The sequence below is a fragment of the Amblyraja radiata genome, chromosome 39 (genome assembly GCF_010909765.2).
Source record: "Amblyraja radiata isolate CabotCenter1 chromosome 39, sAmbRad1.1.pri, whole genome shotgun sequence".
In the NCBI taxonomy this organism is placed as follows: domain Eukaryota; kingdom Metazoa; phylum Chordata; class Chondrichthyes; order Rajiformes; family Rajidae; genus Amblyraja; species Amblyraja radiata.
This window is the reverse complement of record NC_045994.1, coordinates 16499499-16521765: the sequence shown is the minus strand read 5'-3', so window position 1 is coordinate 16521765 and position 22267 is coordinate 16499499. Positions and strand designations below refer to the sequence as shown.

The window sequence follows — 22267 nt, the reverse complement described above, 5'->3', positions numbered from 1 at the left end:
ATTGTACTTGAATTTGGTTTGATTGTATTTATGTATAGGATTATCTGATTTGATTGGACTGCATGCAAAACAAAGCTTTTCACTGTACCTCGGTACATGTGACAATAATATATCTAAACTTAAACAAGCCACCAACATCTTCCACTGCTTGACCACAGTCTAAGGTCCTGCTTTCACAAGGTGGGTAGAACCTTGTGTGCCAGCCTCTCAAACACTTCCTGGGGGTATCAATTAAAGAAGAAACATAAATGCCATCAATGTGTTGTAAATCAAATGTATCAGTTTGATGCTGCAATGACTATACAGAATTGATTTTCTGGCATAATGAATATAAAGAAAGATTTGTACTGATTGTATTGGATTTCCCGTATATATATTGTTATGAATAGTGTGTATGCACCCAGGGGAAACCCATGTGGTCACAGAGAGAATGTGCAAACTCCACGCAGACAGCGTTCAAGGTCAGGCCCACATCACTGCAACGGTGAGGTAGCAGCACTATATATTTTGTAAGAATGCACAGTTGCTTACTCTGAGGGACCTAATGATACAGTACTCTCAACAAACCTAATTCCATGGAGACCCAAAAGACTACAGATGTCAGAATCTTACGTAAAATACAAGGTGCTGGAGGAACTGAGCGGGCCAGGCAACATCTGTGGAAGATGAAGGATTACAACCTGAAACATCACCTGCGCATTTCCCTCGACAGATGCTGCCTGACCTGCTGAGTTTCTCCAACAGAATGGGTCTTTAAAACTAAATTCCACAATTAAACCTGAGGAATTTCTGCATCTTAAATAACTACAGAATCAAAGAAAAAATATATTGGCAAATGAAAAGGCTCTTGGTTTATAATGCATCCTATCAGTTATCTAATTGATTCTACCTAATTTTCCACTTAATTATATTCTTACAACTACCGTGACATTTTCAGCCAGAGAGATGTGAATCTGTGGAATTCTCTGCCACAGAAGGCAGTGGAAGCCAATTCACTGGATGTATTCAAGAGAGAGTTAGATATAGCTCTCAGGGCTAACGGAATCAAGGGATATGGGGAGAAAGTAGGATCAGGGTACAGATTCTGGATGATCAGCCATGGTCATATTGAATGGCAGTGCTGGCTCGAAAGGCCGAATGCCCTACTCCTGCGCCTATTTTTATTGTTTCAAAGTTTCTATGTGCTTGGTATGGTGATTAAGTTCTCCAAACTCCAGAGATCTTAATAGGATCTCTTTATCAAAGCAAAGGTGTTGAATTTAATTACTTTGGGAGCGGCAACCAAAATTGTGGCAAATACCAAAATTAGATTATATTAAAACATAGCCACTTCCATTGCAGTGAATGAGACCTGTACTCTTGAGAAACTCAATCAGTCCCTCTGTAGAGATAGATTCTTGATTCGTTCAGGTGTCACAGTTTAAGGATAAGACGGAGGTCTTTTAGGACCGAGATGAGAAAATCATTTTTTACACAGAGAGTGGTGAATCTGTGGAATTCTCTGCCACAGAAGGTAGTTGAGGCCAGTTCATTGGCTATATTTAAGAGGGAGTTAGATGTGGCCCTTGTGGCTAAAGGGATCAGGGGGTGTGGAGAGAAGGCAGGGATGGGATACTAAGTTGGATAATCAGCCATGATCATATTGAATGGCAGTGCAGGCTCGAAGGGCCGAATGGCCTACTCCTGCACCTATTTTAGATACATAGATACATAGAACTGGCCTCAACTACCCTCTGTGGCAGAGAGTTCCAGAGATTCACCACTCTCTGTGTGAAAAATGTTTTTCTCATCCTGGTCTTAAAGGATTTCCCCCTTATCCTTAAGCTGTGACCCCTTGTCCTGGACTTCCCCAACATCGGGAACAATCTTCATGCATCTAGCCTGTCCAACCCCTTAAGAATTTTGTACGTTTCTATAAGATCCCCCCTCAATCTCCTAAATTCTAGCGAGTACAAGCCGAGTCTATCCAGTCTTTCTTCATATGAAAGTCCTGACATCCCAGGAATCGGCCTGGTGAACCTTCTCTGTACTCCCTCTCTATGGCAAGAATGTCCTTCCTCAGATTTGGAGACCAAAACTGTACGCAATACTCCAGGTGTGGTCTCACCAAGACCCTGTACAACTGCAGTAGAACCTCCCTGCTCCTAGACTCAAATCCTCTATGGCAATAATGTCCTTCCTCAGATTTGGAGATCAAAACTGTACGCAATACTCCAGGTGTGGTCTATGTTTCTATGTTATGGAGAAGGCAGGAGAATGGGGTTAGGGGAGAGGAAGTTCAGCCATGATTGAATGGCAGAGTAGACTAATTCTACTCCTATTACTTATGACCAAAGACTTCATGCCCGCCATGTCTGTGCGGGGCAGACCCAGCCCGGCCGTCCACTGCGCATGCTCACCTCGTGGGGAGCCGGCGACTTGCCCCGCAGTAAGATGGCGGCGGAGAGGGGCCGGCAGTGAGAGGGGGTCAGTTGGCCGGAGAGGTCCAGAGCCCAGGGGGAGGGAGACAGACAGACAGACGGTCCGGTCAAGGGGAAGGAGCCTGGAGAAATAGGTATAGACTCGGATTAGTGGAGCCGGATAGCAGGTCACAGGATCGGTAGGCGTGCAGGGAACTGCGGCCTAGCGGGGCCGGGGTCTCGCTTACACCCACCCAGCATCTATCTGTATCTCTATCTGTCTCTGACTCTCTCTGTCTCTCTCTGTCTCTGTTTCTCTCTGTCTTTCTTTGTCTCTATCTCTCTCTCTGTCTCTCTCTGTCTCTCTCTGTCTCTCTCTGACTCTCTCTGTCTCTCTCTGTCTCTCTCTCTATTTCTCTCTGTCTCTCTCTGACTCTCTCTGTCTCTCTCTGACTCTCTCTGACTCTCTCTGTCTCTCTCTATCTCTCTGACTCTCTCTGTCTCTCTCTGACTCTCTCTCTCTCTCTCTCTCTCTCTCTGTCTCTCTCTGACTCTCTCTGACTCTCTCTCTCTCTGTCTCTCTCTGACTCTCTGTCTCTCTCTGTCTCTCTGTCTCTATTTCTCTTTCTATCTCTCTCTGACTCTCTCTGACTCTCTCTGTCTCTCTCTGACTCTCTCTGTCTCTATCTCTCTCTCTATCTCCCTCTGTCTCTCTCTGTCTCTATCTCTCTCTGACTCTTTCTTTCTGTCTCTCTGTCTCTCTCTCTGTCTCTATCTCTCTGACTCTCTGTCTTTCTGTCTCTCTCTCTGACTGTCTGTCTGTCTCTCTCTGACTCTCTCTCTCTATCTCTCTCTGTCTCTCTCTGACTCTCTGACTCTCTCTGTCTCTCTCTCTCTCTCTATCTCTCCCTGTCTATCTCTGTCTCTCTCTGTCTCTCTGACTCTCTCTGTCTCTCTCTGACTCTCTCTCTGTCTCTCTCTATCTCTCTCTGACTCGCTCTCTCTCTCTGTCTCTCTCTGTATTTGCACTTTATCAGTTTATTTATTCATGTGTGTATATATTTATATTATGATATATGGACACACTTATCTGTTTTGTAGTAAATGCCTACTATGTTCTGTGTGCCGAAGCAAAGCAAGAATTTAATTGTCCTATACAGGGACACATGACAATAAACTCACTTGAACTTGAACTCTCTATCTATCTCTGTCGTTCTCTCTCTCTCTTGTCTCTCTCTGTATCTCTCTATCTCTCTGTCTCTCTCTGGTACACAAAAATGCTGGAGAAACTCAGCGGGTGCAGCAGCATCTATGGAGTGAAGGAAATAGGCAACGTTTCGGGCCTCTCTGTCTCCATCTCTCTGTCTAGTAAAACACAATATGTAAAAATGTAGCGGGTCAGGCAGCATCTCTTGAGAAGATGACGCTTTGGGTTGAGATCCTTCTGGGTGTGAAGAAGGGTCTTGACCTGAAACATTACCCATTGCTTTTCTCCAGAGATGCTGCCTGACTCGCTGAGTTACGCCAGCATTGAAGAAGGGTCTTGACCCGAAATGTTACCCATTCCTTTTCTCCAGAGATGCTGCCTTGCCCGCTGAGTTATGCCTACATTTTGCGTCTACTTTGGTGTAAACCAGCATCTGCAGTTCCTTCCTACACACAGGGGAGGAGGAGGATGTGGTTAGTGAAAGAGTTCCTGTAAAGACATGGCAAAGTTGTCACCTGTTTGTTTGAAAATGTGCTTGTTCTTTTGTTTTGCAGAGTAGCGAGCTGCGATGGCTGAGAAAGGTGCCAGCGGTGACCCCACCAGCTCCAGCGGGACCAGACCTCCCATCACCGTGGGCAGGGGTCTGCCAGGACGGCGGACTGCAGCCGCTGTCACGCCGGGCCGCCTGCCCTCCATCCGATCGCGGGATCTAACATTGGGAGGAATGAAAAAGGTCAGCAGCCTTGGGGAGCCAGTCCAGTTGTTTCTGTCAGAGTGTCTGAACCAGGATCTTGACCCGAAACAGCACCTACCCATTTTCTCCAAGGAGGTATTGGTGGCGTAGCGGTAAAGCTACTGCCTTACAGTGCAAGAGACCCGGGTTCGATCCTGACTATGGGTGCTTGTCTTTACGGTGTTTGTACGTTCTCTCCGTGACCTGCGTGGGTTTTCTCCGAGATCTTCGGTTTCCTCCCACCACCCTCTGTGCGAAAAAGTAGCCCCTAAAGCTCCTATTAAATCTTTCCCCTCTCACCTTAAACATGTCCTCTGGTTCTTAATTCCCTACTCTGGGTTAAAGAGTCTGTGCAATTGGCAGAGCTAAAAGGAGAGATTGTCTCTTCTGGAGACCTGGAGTGAAAACAGGATGAAAAATCATCCACAATATGTCAAGTTTTGGGTCATATGTGTTCTTTGCTAACATCTGTTATTTGTTTAGCATTTGCAGCAATGTTTTTTTTATTTCCCGTTCCTGCTGTCAGTTTCTATTGGAACTCATTGGTGCTTTCTGAGATTATAAAACATGCAGCAACGTTTTGATGGGAGTGAGTTGTTATGATTAGTATTTATGTCAGTCATGTAACGCCCTGGCATTCCAGACACTTCAGCATGTAATCTGAGCTGAGGTTCGTGCAATGCAGGGGGTTCGTTAGGCTGTTCACGTTGCTGTCTATAGGTGGAGATGTCAAACCAACACACTGTATTCTCTCGTGGACATTAAGTATTCAAACCCTGTCTCTTTAAAAGACTGAAGATAGACACAGAAAGCTGGAGTAACTCAACGGCTTCGGCAGCATCTCTGGGGGCAAAAAGGAATGGGTGACGTTTTGGGTTGAGACCCTTCTTCAGATTCAAGACTGGTTCTGGCTAATATTTTGATGTAAAATTGCAACACTAAAACTGTTAATTAATTTTACTGCTATTTGTGGGAGATTGTTGGACGTAAATTTGCTGCCACGATTCAGTGACAGCAATCAAAGTACTTCAGATTTAAACACACAGAAATTATTTATATCCTGCCGCATCGCATGATCATATGACTGTTGTGGAAGTGATTGGGATTGTAATGTGGGCAGACCCACGCGACTGACCTCTGTATCTGTCACCTTGAAGACAACAGCAAGCCTTACAATGAAAAGGACGTTGAATGTACTATATACAACGTGTGCTCAGCTAGCCACACCACATCTGTTTGTCCCCCACTTGTTTTTTTATTGTGATAATGATTTGTTCCAGTAATATTTTTTTTGTGCGCTGTGTGCACTGATACCGTGTGCTGGAACCTCTTAAAAATTTTAAGTGTCACCACTGTGTTTTCCTGCTATGTGACTGGTATGTTTATTAAAGGCACCTTTGTGTCTACATAAAAAGCATTGGTGTTTTTCTATTTTGGTTTCTGGTATGAAATGATATGATCCATTACAAGTTGGTCGGGGTAATTGCTACAGTTCTGACGCTGGTAACCAACTGGTGTGCACACATCTTCCATTCTCTCTCTTACCATGCCGGTTGGAAACTTTAAATTCAGCTAATGAGGTTAATAAAGCAAATATTTGTGTTGGGCACCTGTTCAGCCATCTGCCTTCGAATGCAATCTGCTGAGTTTTGCCTGGCCCCATGCCAATGTAAGTTGAGCCTTGGTCGTTCTCTGAAGTGACGTAGCAAGTTGCTCAGTTGTGCAAAACCATTGTGGAATGTAAAAGAACTAAGCCACATGACCTGTTTAAGAAAGAACTGCAGATGCTGGTAAAATCGAAGGTAGACACAAAATGCTGGAGAAACTCAGCGGGTGAGGCAGCATCTATGGAGAGACGAAACGTCGCCAATTCCTTCTCTCCATAGATGCTGCCTCACCCGCTGAGTTTCTCCAGGATTTTGTGTCTACCAAGCAACATGACCTGTCCAGTATCGTCCTAGACATTAGACAGAGCAAAGGAACGGCAGCAGTAGTGAAGCTAATGAAGCTTGAACAGTTCTCAAGACACGGGATGTGCGGTGACCTATTCGCCCATTCCAGTCGAGCAGCAGACTGGTGAACTCTCAGCTCCTCATCAACGTCTCACACTTCACCATTGCCATCCTGAATAACCAACGAATGGGGCGCAATGGAGTAGTAGGTTGGAGTGACTCTGTGAGCCTTCAACATTGACTTCTGATCACAGTGAAGTCTATTTTACCGTTGTGTGCTGATGTGACCTGAGAATGATATCTGATGTCCTCTCTTACAGAAAACATTCACTCCAAACATCATCAGCAGGAAAGTTAAGGAAGAGTAAGTATTGCTTTGCAACAAAGAATTTGTGGCAGATTGGTATTGTCTCACTCCATTTGTAAATAATTAAAACAGATTATTGCACAACGAGCAGTACAGCACGGGGATCGGCCTTTGGCCTGTGCTGTCTATGCTGAACATGATGCTAATTGAAACAGCACATCTGCCCGCAAGTGATGCATATTCCCTCAATTCCCTGCCTGTTCATGTCCCTCTCTAAATATCCCCTAAGCCTTGCTATTGCATCTATAGGGACCAGGTAATCGTGAATGATGCACATTGTAGTGGGGCAGGCTGACGGACTGGAAGGAAGGTTTGTCTGGGGAAGTTGGCACTCTGACATAAATTAAACCCGATGTAGGAGAAAAGAGAGAAAACTATTTGGAAATGCAGGGTACGGCACTAATTGATTATCTGAAATTTTTAAATTCACGTCTGAATCCTGTGCCAAATTTCAAACGAATGAGATGTTTTTTGTGCACACAGTGCGTTTTGTTGAAGCATTATAGGAGGTCAAAGACATAGAGCTCAGAGTGGAAATACGATGGAGAATTAAAATGGAAATAACCTAGAAGGTCAGTGTTACTCTTGAGAATTGAATGGAGGTGTGTGGCTGAACAAACTACATTTGGGTTCCCAAATGTAGAACGGGCCACATTGTGAGCACTGAATGCAGTATACTACATTGGTGGAAACATAGGTAAATCACTGCTTCACCTGAAAGGAGTGTTTAGTTCCTGAATGGCAGGAACCAGATCATAGGGCATGTTGCACCAGAGGGTGCACTGACAAGAAGAATGGACCTCGATGGTGTATGTTGGTCAGTAAAGAATAATGAAGCAGGAGAGGAAGGTGGGTCTGTTGGTGGCACTACATTGAAGGGATCGGAGAGATGAAGGAGGGAGGATGATCCTTTGAATGTGGAACTTACCGGGGTGGGTGGAGCGCACTCGGGGGAACTCAGCCCTTTTTTCTGTTCGACAATAGAGTGAAAAGTGCAGGAAATTGAACAGAACCATTTAAGAGCCCTGGCACTTATGGTGGAGAGGAAATCACGGCTGAGGAAGAGGTTTTGGGATGTGGCCTGATTAAAGCCCTGTGCAACTGCAGTGATTTCCATCCTCATGCTTTTTAACCATCGACAATAAACTATTCTAATTGTTAACCTGGGTGCCCAGATTCTGCAATTCATAATATACTTGTCTTCCATCTTTTAAAATAAGTTTTGCATTTCTTTAGACTTAAGGCCCCTGTCCCACTTAGGAGACCTAAACAGCAACCTCTGGTGACCTTGCCCGCCACCCAAGGTTTCCATGAGGTCACAGGAGGTTTTGGTCACTCTCCCTAATGGTCGAAAGTGGTTTCCGCGTGGTCGAGGCTTCATCTAGGTTGCTGCTATTTTTTCATCATGATTAAAACCGGCCTCGACTAAAAATAGGTTGCCGTTTTAAAAATCGATCATTTTTTTGTCGCAGGTCTAGTCGAGGAAGGTTTTCAACATTATGCATGGGAGGTGGTAGGAGGTTGCAGGTCACCTCGACCTTGATTTTTTTTTTGGGATGGCGGGCAAGATGACCAGAGGTTGCTGTTTAGGTCTCTAAGTGGGACAGGCCCTTAACATTCCCGAAAAATTAAGTCCCATCTGCTGCCTCTTTGCTCGAAATGGAAGGATATTCCTTTACAAGTCACCGCACACTTAAGCTGGTGTTGGGCATCATGTCCACAGATAATGAAATATTAAAGATGTCCCATTGCTTCTTAATGGTAAATATATTCTTTGACTCAGTTAGCAACTGATGGAGCGTTCAGTCGCATCACGTAAAGTGTGATTTCACTCCCTGCAGACCAAAGGAGGTAGATGCTACACAGAGGAAAGAGAACAAAGAACGAGAAAGAGATCGGCAGAGAGATGGTCGCGGGCGAGGACGAGGCAGACCTGAGACCATCCAGTCCCATTCCATCTTCGAGCAGGGGCCCGCTGAAATGATGAAGAAGAGAGGTGAGAAATGGCAAGTGTGTGTGTGTGTGGGCTCTTCAAATCCTGCAGTCTAAAGCTTTTCTATTCATGTTTGTGAAATCTAGCAGCACAGAAGAGCTATACAGCATCCAAACAGGGCCTTCAACCCAACTCGACCAAGTTGCCTAAATGAGCTAGTCCCACTTGCCTCCAAACCTTTCCAGTACCTCTCCAAACGTCTTTGAAAAGTCAGCCTTTACCACGACCTCTGGCTGCACGTCCCATGTACCCACCGCCCTCTGTGTGGGAAAAAGTTGTACCTCAAGTTCCTATTAAATCTATCGCTTCAATGTTAAACTTATGGCCTCTAGTTTTAGACTCCCCTACCATGGGGAAGAGACTATGGATTTTCACTGTATCTGTGCCCTTCATGATTTTATAGATCTCAATAATTTCATTCCTCGGCCTCTTCTGCTGCAGGGAAAAGAGTCCCGGCCTAACCAGCCTCTTTTCATGACTCAAATCACATCTGCCCCAGTAACGTCTTCAAATCTTCCCACCCTTTCCAGTTTAATGACATCCTTCCTGCAGCTGAGTGACCAAAACTGTACACGATATGCCCTCGCCAACATCTTGTACACCTGTAATGACGTCCCAACTCCTGTCCTCAACATCTAACTGATGAAGGTAAGCCTTCTTCACCACCAGTTCTACCTGCGTCACCATTAGGTCAAATCATTGATCGCACAGCACACCTTATCTCCAGTGGCCATCTAAAATGAACAAACTAGTTAATGCCAATAACTCCCTTACTAATTTTCTCGTTTCTTTACAATTCTTTCTCCCTCGGATATTGGTCCAATTCCCATTTTGTAAAGTATTATTAAATGTTTTTGCTCTGTTGTCGCAATGTTTTTCAAATCGCAACCAATCAAAATGTTCTTGCCCAATGCCACTTCTGGTTGTTTTATGGTTAGTCTTAAATCTGTGGCCTTTGGATTATTGATCTTCCAGTCAGTGGGAACAATTTCTACTTATTTGCTCTACATCGAGTGGCAGTGCCATCAATAAAAAAAATTCTACACCATAGCTAACAGTAAACAACAGTGCAGCTCAGACCCCAGGGATCAACCGTGGCAAGTTCTGCCGAATGTCACTTCTAATAGCTACTGTACAGGAATCCAACGAGAATAGGATCAGATGGAGCATCTCTTGCAGACGCTGTATCAACATCTCTTTCTGTCGTCTGTATTTCCGTGCCAGTGTGCACCAGGGAAGGGGGGGGGGGAGGGGGGGGGGGGGGGGGGTGATCCTATCTGAACATTGCCAGTATTTAATGACACATTTGCTGGCTGGATGCAAGACTGATTTTTAATTTATTTTAAGATCCTTCCGATGGGTCAGGATTGTTTCTTAAGCTTGCTGCAAAAAGCCTCATAACATTTAAGTTTGGGTCTATTACTTCTGTGTGTACTGAGGATTTTGTTTGCATCAAATCAGATAATACTATACATGGATACAAACAAGTCAAGCACAAAATGTCGAGCAGAGAGAAAGATACAGTGCAGAATATTGGCGTCCATCTAAATATGGCTTCACCTTTGAGATGCTTTCACCCAGAGGATGATGTGATAGGTTTGACTACATGGAGCTTTGGAGGTGCTCTGACCTGACATAACTGAGGTACTTGTTAAAGAAAGAACTGCAGATGCTGGAAAAATCGAAGGTTGACAAAAAAGCTGGAGAAACTCAGCGGGTGAGGCAGCATCTATGGAGCGAAGGAATAGGTGATGTTTCGGGTTGAGACCCTTCAATACTGGAGTAACTCTGGGTCGGGTAACATCTCTGGAGAAAATGGATAGGTGACGTTTGAGTCGGGGCCCGTCTTCAGATTATTTCTGTTCTATGATCTATGTATCTCTCCTCAAGCACCATTTGTATTCAACAACGCTAACATTTCGTTCGCTGGTTATCAGCGATGCAGTTTTCCGACTGTTCTCTTTCTGTATCTCACTTTCAGCTGGTTGGGATTCCTCTGTGGACATGAAAGAGTTTGGAACGTCCCCAATTATTAACATCAAGAAGGAAAAGCGAGAGTCGGAGGAAGAAACCAAGCAGATTCTCCGCATGCTGGACCGGGACGATGTAAGCATTGTTTGATGGAGGCAGTGGGATGCGGACATGGTGGGAGATTAGTTCAAAGTGGAAAAGTATAACATTTGCCTTTCAGAGATACTGCGTGGAAGCAGGCCCTTCGGCCCGCTCAGTCCGTGCCCACCATCGATCACCCATTCACACAAGTTCTATGTTATCTCACTTTCCCATCAGCTCCCTACACAATTTACAGAAGCCAATTAACCTGTAATGCCTGTGAGTAGTCGCCCAAAGAGTTGTACCTTTTTCTGGTCCTCGCTGGATTTTTAACATTTTCAGCCACCCGCTGCGACTATGACGGGTGCCGGCAGTCGCCAAAAAAATTGGGTAAGTGGGACAGGCCCTTGAGGATGATTGGTGTGCATTGGGGCAGGATTTGGATACAGAAGCTTGATGCAACCTGATCACAATTGTGTATGTTACGACATTGGGATCAGTTGTAGACCACCGGAGTTGTACATCGTAAAGTCCTTTCCTACACGAGCTGCTTGCTCATTTGTTCATCTCTTTTTCTGTCCTGTTGAAGTTGTATTGTTGCGCCAAATGCATTTGATTCTTGCTTGTGTGCAGTTTATCGATGACCCTGGCCTGAAAAACGATGCCCGCAACATGCCCGTGCAGCTTCCTCTGGCCCAATCAGGCTGGCTGTTCAAGGAGGACAATGAGGTTGAGGAGGTTGAGGAGCTGACTGCCAGGGAGGAGAAGATGGAGATGGATATCCCCGCTGTGAAAGGTAGTTCATTCATTCATTCATTATGTGTTGGAAGGAACTGCAGATGCTGGTTTGCACCGAAGATAGACACAAAATGTTGGAGTAACTCAGCGGATTCCTTCCATCCAGAGATGCTGCCTGACCCTTTATTGTTACTCCAGCATTTTGTATCTATCTTCATTCATTGTTGTAATGAAATAAATTCAAGGATTCGGATCATTGGTGAATAGCACAATGACTATTACAGCGAACACATGTAAAAGGCAGAAAAACTATCAACTATCAATAAGGAAACAATACAAAATAACTCATACCCCCCTCTGTGTATTCGAGTCTTCTGTCTGCACTGACACACACCACGGTCAAAGTTCTTCATCTCCCTCTCTCTCTCTCTCTCTCTCTCTCTCTCTCTCTCTCGCCTTCCTTGGTGAAGATCTTTTCTCTCCCCGAAGATGAAGCTCCTGCTCTCATGGTAGAAGCATGTATTTAGGTAATAATTTTATCTCTAAGAATAACATGTCATTATGTGACAAGCTAGCCATTTAGAACGGAGATGAGGAAACACTTTTTCCCACAGAGAGTTGCGAGTCTGTGGAATTCTCTGCCTCAGAGGGCGGTGGAGGCCGGTTGTCTGGATACTTTCAAGAGAGAGCTAGATAGGGCTCTTGAAGATAGCGGTGTCAGGGGATACGGGGAGAAGGCAGGAACGGGGTACTGATTGTGGATGATCAGCCATGATCACATTGAATGGCGGTGCTGGCTCGAAGGGCTGAATGGCCTACTCCTGCACCTATTGTCTATAACAGAACTATCTGTAGTCCAGTATCTGCTTTAAGTATTTAAGAAAGAACTGCAGATGCTGGAAAATCGAAGGTAGACAAAAGTGCTGGAGAAACTCAGCGGGTGCGGCAGCATCTGTGGAGCGAAGGAAATAGGCAACGTTTCGGGCCGAAACCCTTCTGTAATTTCTACAATTTCTACAAACCCTTCTTCAGACTGAAGGAAATAGGCAACGTTTCGGGCCGAAACGTTGCCTATTTCCTTCGCTCCATAGATGCTGCTGCACCCGCTGAGTTTCTCCAGCACTTTTGTCTATCTGCTTTAGGTAGCTGGCTCCATTGGGGAAAGGAGAATGGAAGGAAGTTAATAATAATAATAATGGATGGGATTTATATAGCGCCTTTCTAATACTCAAGGCGCTTTACATCGCATTATTCATTCACTCCTCAGTCACACTCGGTGGTGGTGAGCTACTTCTGTAGCCACAGCTGCCCTGGGGCAGACTGACGGAAGCGTGGCTGCCAATCTGCGCCTACGGCCCCTCCGACCACCACCAATCACTCACACACATTCACACACAGGCAAAGGTGGGTGAAGTGTCTTGCCCAAGGACACAACGACAGTATGCACTCCAAGCGGGATTCGAACCGGCCACCTTCCGGTTGCCAGCCGAACACTTAGCCCATTGTGCCATCTGTCGTCCCATCTGTCGTCCCATCTAACGTTGGATCTCTCCATGCTGCTTTAAGGAATGAAGGTAGGGCTGCGTGTGATGTACCTGTTATATCGGCATTATTCGGATTTGTTTTTTCAGTGAAGGATGAGCCCGGCGGTGAAGATGTGGCGAAGGGCTCTCCGGCATCGGGGAAGCCCAGCGTGGTGAGGAAGGCTCCGGCTGCTCCAAAGAACGTTTCGGTAGCTGAACTGCTCCAGGAGCTCAGCGTGCGCAAAGACGACGAGCTGCTGTTCCTCCAGCTCCCCGACACGTTGCCGGGCCAGTCCCCCACCTGTGAAGAGAAGCCAACGAAAGCCGAGGTGCTGAACGAGGACGGGCAGACTGTGCTGCTGAAACAGGAGAAGTCTCAGGTCGGTATTGTGCCATTAATTACTAAAGATAGACACAAAATGCTGGAGTGAATCGGTGACAGGCAGCATCTCCGGAGAGAAGGCATGGGTGACGTTTCGGGTCGACCCATTCCTTCTCTCCAGAGATGCTGCCTGTCCCGTTGAACTATTCCAGCATTTGTGTCTATTTTCGGTTTAAACCAGCATCTGCAGTTCTTTCCTACACATTTCATCTTGTACCATTACTAGTTCTACTGCAAGGGTCCTCTCGCTTATCTCCACTCAGCAGGTTTTTCCAAACTTGGGTATAAATACTCTTCTTAGGTCATGGCTGACCATGGGTGTCTCCAGGGTTGGAGGACGCCTGTGCGTGACTTTGTTTAACGTGGGGAGACTGGTGCACAGAGACCCACCCCACGGTCCTTGACAGATCTGGGTCAGGATCCAGTTGCATGGAGTCCAAGACGACCGGAGACCCTTTTCTGCTGCAGCCTTCCCAGCCGTTGTGACGCTCCACTAAGGTCAGCCATCGTCCTCCGCCTGTTCCACCGTTGTCTTGGTTGGATTGCTCTTTGTCAGAGACCTCCCCCTCGACCTTACCGCCATGGGTGACCCTACCAGGAGCATAGCTCCAGACGGCATCGTTCTCGAGATCTCATGTCCACACAAGGTGACAATCCACGGAGAAGACTATATAATACTCAGAGATTTAGAAACATACTAACTGTAATTCTATGAGGTATTAAATATAGTGTTGGATTACCCAAGAATGAGTTGCAACTGGAATATTGTGTTGGGATCTCAGTTCTAAAAAGAAAAATCATATCTCAGGAATGAATCTCTATATTCCACACTGGGATCTAATTGAGGTTTCCATTTTTAAAAGTGGTTTTATTGAGAAACTTAAAGTACATCATGAATCTTGGGTTTTGGATAATATAAAGAAATATTGCAATACTGTATAATCCACTGAATGTGCCCATCTCTGGGTGCTATAAATATCCCTGGACTGGAAGTGTACGTGGGCTGGTGACAGTGGAAGCTGTTCGTGGTCAATGCAGTTGATTATGTCTGGACTTTACAGAGATACAGCGTGGAATAGGCCCTTCGGCCCTCCGAGTCTCCGTTAACCAGCGATCACCCCGTACACTAGCACTACCCTACACACGAGGGATAATTTACAGAGGCCAATTAACCCACAAACCTGCATGTCTTTAAAATGTGGGAGGAAACCAGAGCACCTGGAGAAAACCCACGCGGTCACAGGGAGAACGTATAAACTCCGTACAGACGGCTCCTGAGATCAGGATTCAACCTAGGTTTCTAGCGCTGTGAGGCAGCAACTCTCACTGCGTCACTGTGTTGCCCATGATGGTTGAGTTCCTTTCTCATCTTGTGTGTGTGTGTGTTGTGCAGGAACAGAAACAAGCTGAAAATACCTGCTCGCTGATGGATCTAACGGAGGGTCAGATTGGGAAGCTGCTGATCAGGAAGTCAGGGCGAGTACAGCTCGTTCTCGGGCAGGTCACCCTGGATGTTACCATGGGAACAACCTGTTCATTTCTCCAGGTACGTACCACATCGCGTTTTCGGAACTGCTGGCAGTTCCACCAGTTTTGATCGTTTTGGCGATTCGGGAAACCTCCGTTTGTTGTTAGAGTGATACAGTGTGGACTTGCCCACACCGCCAACATGTCCCAGCTACACTAGTCCCTCCAAACCCGTCATATCCATGTACAATAGTTGCTGCAAGCGGTTGGTTAGAAAGGGAACAGATTAATGCCCATCTCCTCATCAGGGGAAATTCCATGAGTATTTACACATATGATGAGATGTGTAGAGAGCATGCACAGGGCATGAGAGTGATTTATACAGAAATACTGAGTATTGGAGTAGCCTAGCGGGTCAGGCAGCATCTCAGGAGAACATTTCAGATTGGGACCCTTCTTTAGACAGACGACCACATCAAAATCAAAGGTAGATAAAAATGCTGGAGAAACTCAGCGGGTGAGGCAGCATCTGTGGAGCGAAGGAATAGGTGACGTTTCGGGTCGGTTCTGGTTTCCTCCCACACTCTAAAGACGTACAGGTTTGTAGGTCAATTGGCTTTGGTAAAGACTGTAAATTGTCCCGAGCAAGCAGGATAGTGTTAGTGTGCAGGGATCGCTGGTCGGCGCAGACTCGAAGGGCCTGTTTCCGCACTGTAGCTCTAAACTAAGCTATTACAATTCGCAGAGTCGGGCTTCGATCTGTGAGCTGAACTATGACTGAAAAATAACTACAGGTTCATTTGGGAGGATTGGCAGCTTGCTCTGGCCACTGGAGGCTTGGTTGAAAACACTGAGCCGTCGTCCAGTGGGTAGCGGGCTGCCCCGAGCCAGAAGGTCAGGTGCCATAGTACCATTCCAGAATTTGCGTCTGGGCCAAAACCTCCACGGAGACACTGCACTGATGGGAGATGCCAGCCTTCACGTGTGACGTAGAACACTTGCCTCACCTGAACTTGTCAGGGAGCTAAGGGCAGTATTTGGGGACTAGAAAGAAAATTCACTGTGGAACCTGTTTATGCCTTAACAAATCTATCGCAGTCGCTGCCTCAAAAAGGCTTGCACTATCATCGAGGACCTACACCATCCTGGCCACACACTCATCTCCCTGCTACCTTCAGGTAGAAGGTACAGGAGCCTGAAGACTGCAACGACCAGGTTCAGGAATAGCTACTTCCCCACAGCCATCAGGCTATTAAACTTGGTTCGGGCAAAACTCTGAACATTAATAGCCCATTATCTGTTATTTGCACTTTATCAGTTTATGTGTGTAATCATAGAAACATAGAAATTAGGTGCAGGAGTAGGCCATTCGGCCCTTCGAGCCTGCACCGCCATTTAATATGATCATGGCTGATCATCCAACTCAGTATCCCGTACCTGCCTTCTCTCCATACCCTCTGATCCCCTTAGCCACAAGGGCCACATCTAACTCCCTCTTAAATATAGCCAATGAACTGGCCTCGACTACCCTCTGTGGCAGAGAGTTCCAGAGATTCACCACTCTCTGTGTGAAAAAAGTTCTTCTCATTTCGGTTTTAAAGGATTTCCCCCTTATCCTTACATCGGCAGCAATTTACGTATATAATGGTATATGGACACACTGATCTGTTTTGTAGTCAATGCCTACTATGTTCTGTTGTGCTGAAGCAAAGCAAGAAGTTCATTGTCCTATGTCAGCGGAAACAATGGGCCTCCTGTCTATTCGATTCTTCTGGTTGTGGGAACTGCTTGTGGTCATATTGTAAAACTGACAAGTTCTCCAGAGTTGACATTAGGTGTTAAAGAATGCAAGATCTCATTTGCTTTCCCCCTCTGAAGATAACTCTGACGTTACGGAACGTCATGCTGATTCTGCTCTACTCAATTGATGTCTCTGTTGTTTCAGGAGCTGGTTTCCATTGGAATTGGAGAGAACAGGACAGGAGAGATGACAGTGTTGGGGCACATCAAGCACAAGCTGGTCTGTTCCCCGGACTTTGAGGCGCTCCTTGAGCAAAGACAGTAGCAGGAAATGAAGACCTTGCACGAGAAAAGACAAGTTGGCAGCTTGCGTTCCGTGTCGTGTCTCCGACTGGAGATTGTTAGAGGGCTCGGCGAAGCCTTGAAGGAGACGGGCGCGAAAGTTACTTCTGGATTGTGTTCAAGAAGGAACTGCCGATGCTGGAGAATCGAAGGTAGACAAAAGTGCTGGAGAAACTCAGGGGGTTTCGGCCCGAAACGTTGCCTATTTCCTTCGCTCCATAGATGTTGCCGCACCCGCTGAGTTTCTCCAGCATTTTTGTCTACCTACTTCTGGATTGTAATGTGCAAGATGAGAATTAATTGTAGCTCACTCTTGGTTCATGTCACAACCATGTGAGTGATGTGGGATGACAGTCACACTGTGGTTAAATGGCCAGTAATGCCAATGGAAGTGAGGTGGTGCAGGATACCAGCCGGGCTAAAGCATCCTGGAGAATGGCGTTTCTCTGTGCTACTGAGCTCTGTCTTTACATTTGCACTGTTTCACTTTCTCGGTCCACATTGCCAGGGACAGATGAATGAATCCTTTAACTGGATCGTACCATCAGTCCAAGACCTTGCCTTCTTTCTCTGACAGCGATGGTGAGGGGTGTTTGGGGCAGGAGATATGGGTGCATCGTCTGACCCGATGCAGCAGTCAGCATTTACATTGATTATTGCCCCTATGTGGGGTGTTGCCTGGACTGCTGAATAATTTGGAATTGTATGAATTATTTAAATATGCTTTAAATATTTTCAACAAAAGGTGTAACTTGTTTCCCAGAAGTGGAATATATTTGAGTACTTAATTGAATTGGATGTCTTTTTATTCCAGAGACCACTTAACAGACCAATCTTTTTTTAAATATGTACATAGAAATTGTAATATTAACAAACCCGCAGTGAATCTGAATGAGTTGGGAGTGGTGCTTGACATTTTACTTGTAGCACTCATCTAGTTTTTACCACTTGTACCTGTAGAGACCGGACTAGCCCATGGCTGTTCACCGAACCTACATGCAGCTTAAAAACCACCCTCCAAACCCTAGGTAATTTATAACTGAAGAGCTAAATACTGCAGTTTCCGTGCATTCGCATGCAAACTCCATCCAGACAGGTCAGGATTGAACCCAGATCTCTGGAGCAGTGAGGCAGCTACATTACCTTAGTTTGCAACGGGATACTTTGTGCCAAATGTTGCCATTGGCCCCTTGTACGTTTACTCTGAATCCTAGATGTTGCTTATACAATTGTGCACTTATCTTTTGAGCATCAAACGTCTTAAAAACAGTGAAACATCTAAGATTTTGATCTTTATTGGAGAAATGTGATTGACATACCTGTTCCATTCACACAGCAAACTCACTTCTGCAATAAGAGCACAACACATAGATTTTTAAATAATTTCCATAAGTATATATCAAGAATATGAGTGCCACTATAAGCACAGGCAGCAATATGTCTGGTCACACAATGAATAGTTGGAGCTGCTTATAGGGAGATGTCAAAGCATTTTGAGCTAACGCCTGGAAATCCAGTTGCGTTCATGAAATTATCCGGTTGTAACGGCAGTAACCGATGCTTCTTCTAACAGCCAGATCTTCGTATGTAGGTCGCCATCTGGAAGGCCTTTTTATTGAGTGTTCCTCCATGGACACCTCTCTTGCCCATGATCATAATGACCACTTTTGTCGACCGAGCGATGGCGATGCTGTTGCAGGGGTTGTTACCGTCCCTCCTTTTCATCCTGACGTCCATGGTGTAATCGCCGTCCAGCTGGAAGTTGTCGCGGATGACGAAACACTTCTTGCCACCGATGGTGAACCCCTTGACCTGGAAGGTCTTCCGCTCGTTGCTCATGATGTTCCCGATTTCCTTTGAGCTCATTTGCTTGAACAGGCCGTCCTCTTTGGCGGCCAGCAGCCTGGGGCAGGAACAGGCTAAGACGGCAGCGTCCTGGCACAACCCATCGGCAAGTAAACTCCGCACGTAGTCTTCCCAGCCCAGCATTGTGGTGAGGTGAGGTGGGGTTAGAAGTTGATCAGAGTGGGAGCTGCTGTGTGGAGTAGCCAATACCTGCCGTTGGGTTTGAAGGTTAGCATGGGCGCAGGATAAGGCTCTTGAAACTAGAGGCCAAATTATTTTGAACTGTTTGTGTCATAATGAGGGGGCAGGGACAATGCAGGGCTTTTATGACATCATGCTAAATGTTGAACCCTTCCCCTCAATCAATAATGGTTTCGTCAGGCTATCTTCCCCACCAGATATCTATAATCAATCTATCTATCTATCTATCTATCTATCTATCTATCTATCTATCTATCTATCTATCTATCTATCTATCTATCTATCTATCTATCTATCTATCTATCTATCTATCTATCTATCTATCTATCTATCTATCTATCTATCTATCTATCTATCTATCTATCTATCTATCTATCTCTCTCTCTCTCTCTATCTATCTCTCTTTCTATCTATCTATATATATTTGCCAGTATCAAGTCCTCACCATCCTCACTTTGTCAACAGCAATGTGTGTTATCTATTATATTGGGGCTCCACCCTATCACAGTCGATCCTTTTCATTCCATCTCCTCCATTTCCCAGTTATGGCAAACGTCAAACCCTTCAACAGTTAGTTGTGCATCAAACTGTTTAGTGCATTCTCTCTCATGCATGGGTTCAGGTTTGTTTTTGTCACATATACTGAGGTACAGTGAAAAACTTTGTTGTGTATGATATCCTAACAGTTAATACTATACTATACATCAATAGTATCAGGACAAACTCAAGTATAATTGAGAGCAAAGGGGGAGATAGAATGTAGAATTTAGCTCTCAGTATTGTTGCAGGCTTTATCCCAATATACACCTTTATCCCAATGATAAAGCATGTGGCAAGGTGTCAGGGACATCACTGACTACAAGAGCAGCCCCGCCTGCCCCCACAGTGATATCACACTGGCCAACGAACTGAACACCTTCTTTGCCCGGTTCGAAACTGGCAACACCACCAGGAGTGGAATAACCCCGGCCATGGTGGAGGGACAGGCCTTAACACTGAGCACTCAGGAGGTACAGTGCGCTCTGCGTAGGATCAATCCACGCAAGGCTGCAGGCCCGGATGGAGTACAGGGAAGGGTACTAAAGGACTGTGCTGTACAGCTGGCGGAGGTATTCACGAGAATCTTCAATCTATCTCTATCTCTGGCAACGGTCCCCAAGTGCCTGAAAACAGCCACCATAGTGCCGGTGCCGAAAAAGTCCAAAGTCACCAACCTGAACGACTACCGCCCGGTTGCCCTAACTCCAATCCCAATGAAGTGCTTCGAAAGGCTGGTCCTCTCCCATATCAAATCCAGCATCCCTGCCTCACTGGACTCTCATCAATTTGCATACGGGGCAAATAGATCAACAGAGGATGCCATCCTCTCTGGCTCTTCACACTGTCCTGACTCACCTGGACAGACAGGGCACGTACGTGAGGATGCTCTTCGTTGACTATAGCTCTGCATTCAATACGGTCATCCCCACCAAGCTCACCACCAAACTCCACCAGCTAGGCCTCAGCTCGCCGATATGCGATTGGATCCTGAACTTTCTGACGGAGCGACCGCAGGCAGTGAGACTGGGCCCGCACCTGTCCTCCACTATCACCCTGAGCACCGGCACACCACAGGGCTGTGTACTAAGCCCCATGCTCAACTCCCTCTTCACTCACGACTGTGTTCCTGCATTCGACACCAACACCATCGTGAAGTTTGCAGACGACACAACAGTGATTGGGCTGATCACCAACGGTGATGAAACAAAATACAGGGCGGAGGTGCAGAACCTGGCGGACTGGTGCACACGTAACAACTTGTCACTAAACACCTCCAAGACCAAGGAGCTGATTATTGACTTCAGGAGGTCCCATAATGGTGAATACGTCCCAATCTCCATTTACGGGGAAAGTGTGGAGAGAGTGTCCAGCTTTAAGTTTCTGGGCACTCACATTTCAGAGGACCTCACATGGTCCACCAACACCACTGCGCTGGTCAAGAAGGCACAGCAACGACTGTTCTTTCTGAGGACATTAAAAAAGACTGGTCTGCCCCAACAGCTGCTGACAAAGTTCTACCGCTGCACCACAGAGAGCATATTAACGTATGGCATCTCTGTGTGGTATCTCAGCTGCACGGAGGCGGAGTGGAGAGCTCTTAAGCGCGTCGTCCACAGAGCGCAGAGGATCATTGGGACAGAGCTACCAGCCTTGGAGGGCCTCTACCACACACGGTGCCTCAGGAAGGCCGTCAGCATCCATAAAGACTCATCACACCCCTGTAACGGTCTGTTCGAACTACTTCCCTCCGGCAGACGTTACAAGGCCTTCTACGCCCGAACCTCCAGACTCAGAAACAGCTTTATTCCAAGAGCTATAACGGCTCTGAACCGGCCCTAATGAGTGCTCCCCATCCCCCCTGGACTGTCCCTCGGATGGCCACGACACACAACTTATTTATTTATTTTACTTCTCTTTTTCATCGGTTGGAGCTGCATACTAAATCTCGTTGCACTGACGTGCAATGACAATAAAAGATATATTATTATTATTATTATGATAAAGGTGACTTAGACCCGTGATTCCCAACCTGGGGCCATGGCAAATTTCAGGGGGGCCACAGAAAAATTTGGGGATTTAGGGGCCACGGGTTCAATGAAGGGGTTCACTTTTTTTCCGCTAATAATTTCAGCGGGGGCCACAGAAAAATTAAAGAGCCCAAGGGGGCCATGAACTAAATAAGGTTGGGAACCACTGACTTAGACAGTACTCTAGGCTGTATACACCAGGGTTGCTCAATCTCCTCCTGTACAACAAGCCTGCCATCCCAGAGATCAACCAATGACTTTTGCAATCCTCTATCACAAGTGTACTCTCCTTGGAGTGACCAGACCTACACACAGTATTCCAAATATGGTCTCAACAGGGCCCTATAATTTGTACAAGGCATTTCTATTCCTACACTCACGTCCTCTTGCAAGGAAGGCAAATGTAACTGTTGATGCATCTAAAGTCAAATCGTGGAATGCTTAATTCCCAAGCACATCTTTTAAATGTGTATAATCCAAATGAGCCATTAATTTCAATTTGCAGCAATAAAAATAATCCATAGCAAATGTTGCATGATGTTTTGGCTCAACAACTTTAGTCAGTCATAGAGCATATGCATTTACCCATATGCTAAAGCTTTCCTATCCTTGTACCTGTCCTAATGTCTTTAAAACATCAGCGTACCTAGTTCAACTTTCTCAGGCAGCTGGTTCGTATACCCAACACCTGTGTGAAAAACTTGTCCTTCATGTTCCTATTGAGTCTTCCCCCCCCCCCGCCCCCCCTCCCCCCTCACA

General features: G+C 46.0%; 2 protein-coding genes across 5 annotated transcripts in view; one reads left to right on the top strand and one right to left on the bottom strand.

Moving 5' to 3' along the window:
• The first annotated feature begins 2402 nt into the window (after nt 1-2402).
• Nucleotides 2403-22267, top strand: part of polr3d (RNA polymerase III subunit D) — a 27177-nt gene continuing 7312 nt past the window's right edge. Inside the window, exons 1-9 of one of the 4 annotated variants that reach the window (XM_033013664.1) lie at nt 2403-2554; nt 4161-4339; nt 6612-6655; nt 8500-8654; nt 10633-10757; nt 11337-11499; nt 13073-13344; nt 14740-14892; nt 16759-17071. In XM_033013664.1, coding sequence (XP_032869555.1) covers nt 4175-4339; nt 6612-6655; nt 8500-8654; nt 10633-10757; nt 11337-11499; nt 13073-13344; nt 14740-14892; nt 16759-16878 — 1197 coding nt within the window. In that variant the 5' untranslated portion in view covers nt 2403-2554; nt 4161-4174 and the 3' untranslated portion in view covers nt 16879-17071. Of the gene's footprint in view, nt 2600-4160; nt 4340-6611; nt 6656-8499; nt 8655-10632; nt 10758-11336; nt 11500-13072; nt 13345-14739; nt 14893-16758; nt 17072-22267 lie in introns of those variants that run through there. The other 3 variants (XM_033013662.1, XM_033013663.1, XM_033013665.1) reach the window with 3 other exon arrangements.
• On the bottom strand, nt 17972-19131 carry LOC116967231 (profilin-2-like). The gene has a single exon (XM_033013692.1). It carries the CDS (start codon nt 18882-18884, stop codon nt 18462-18464), a length of 423 nt encoding a protein of 140 aa, XP_032869583.1. The 5' UTR covers nt 18885-19131; the 3' UTR covers nt 17972-18461.

Coding starts and splice junctions, on each gene's coding strand:
- LOC116967231 (XM_033013692.1), bottom strand. CDS start 18,884: ATGCTGGGCTGGGAAGACTACGTGCGGAGTTTACTTGCCGATGGGTTG.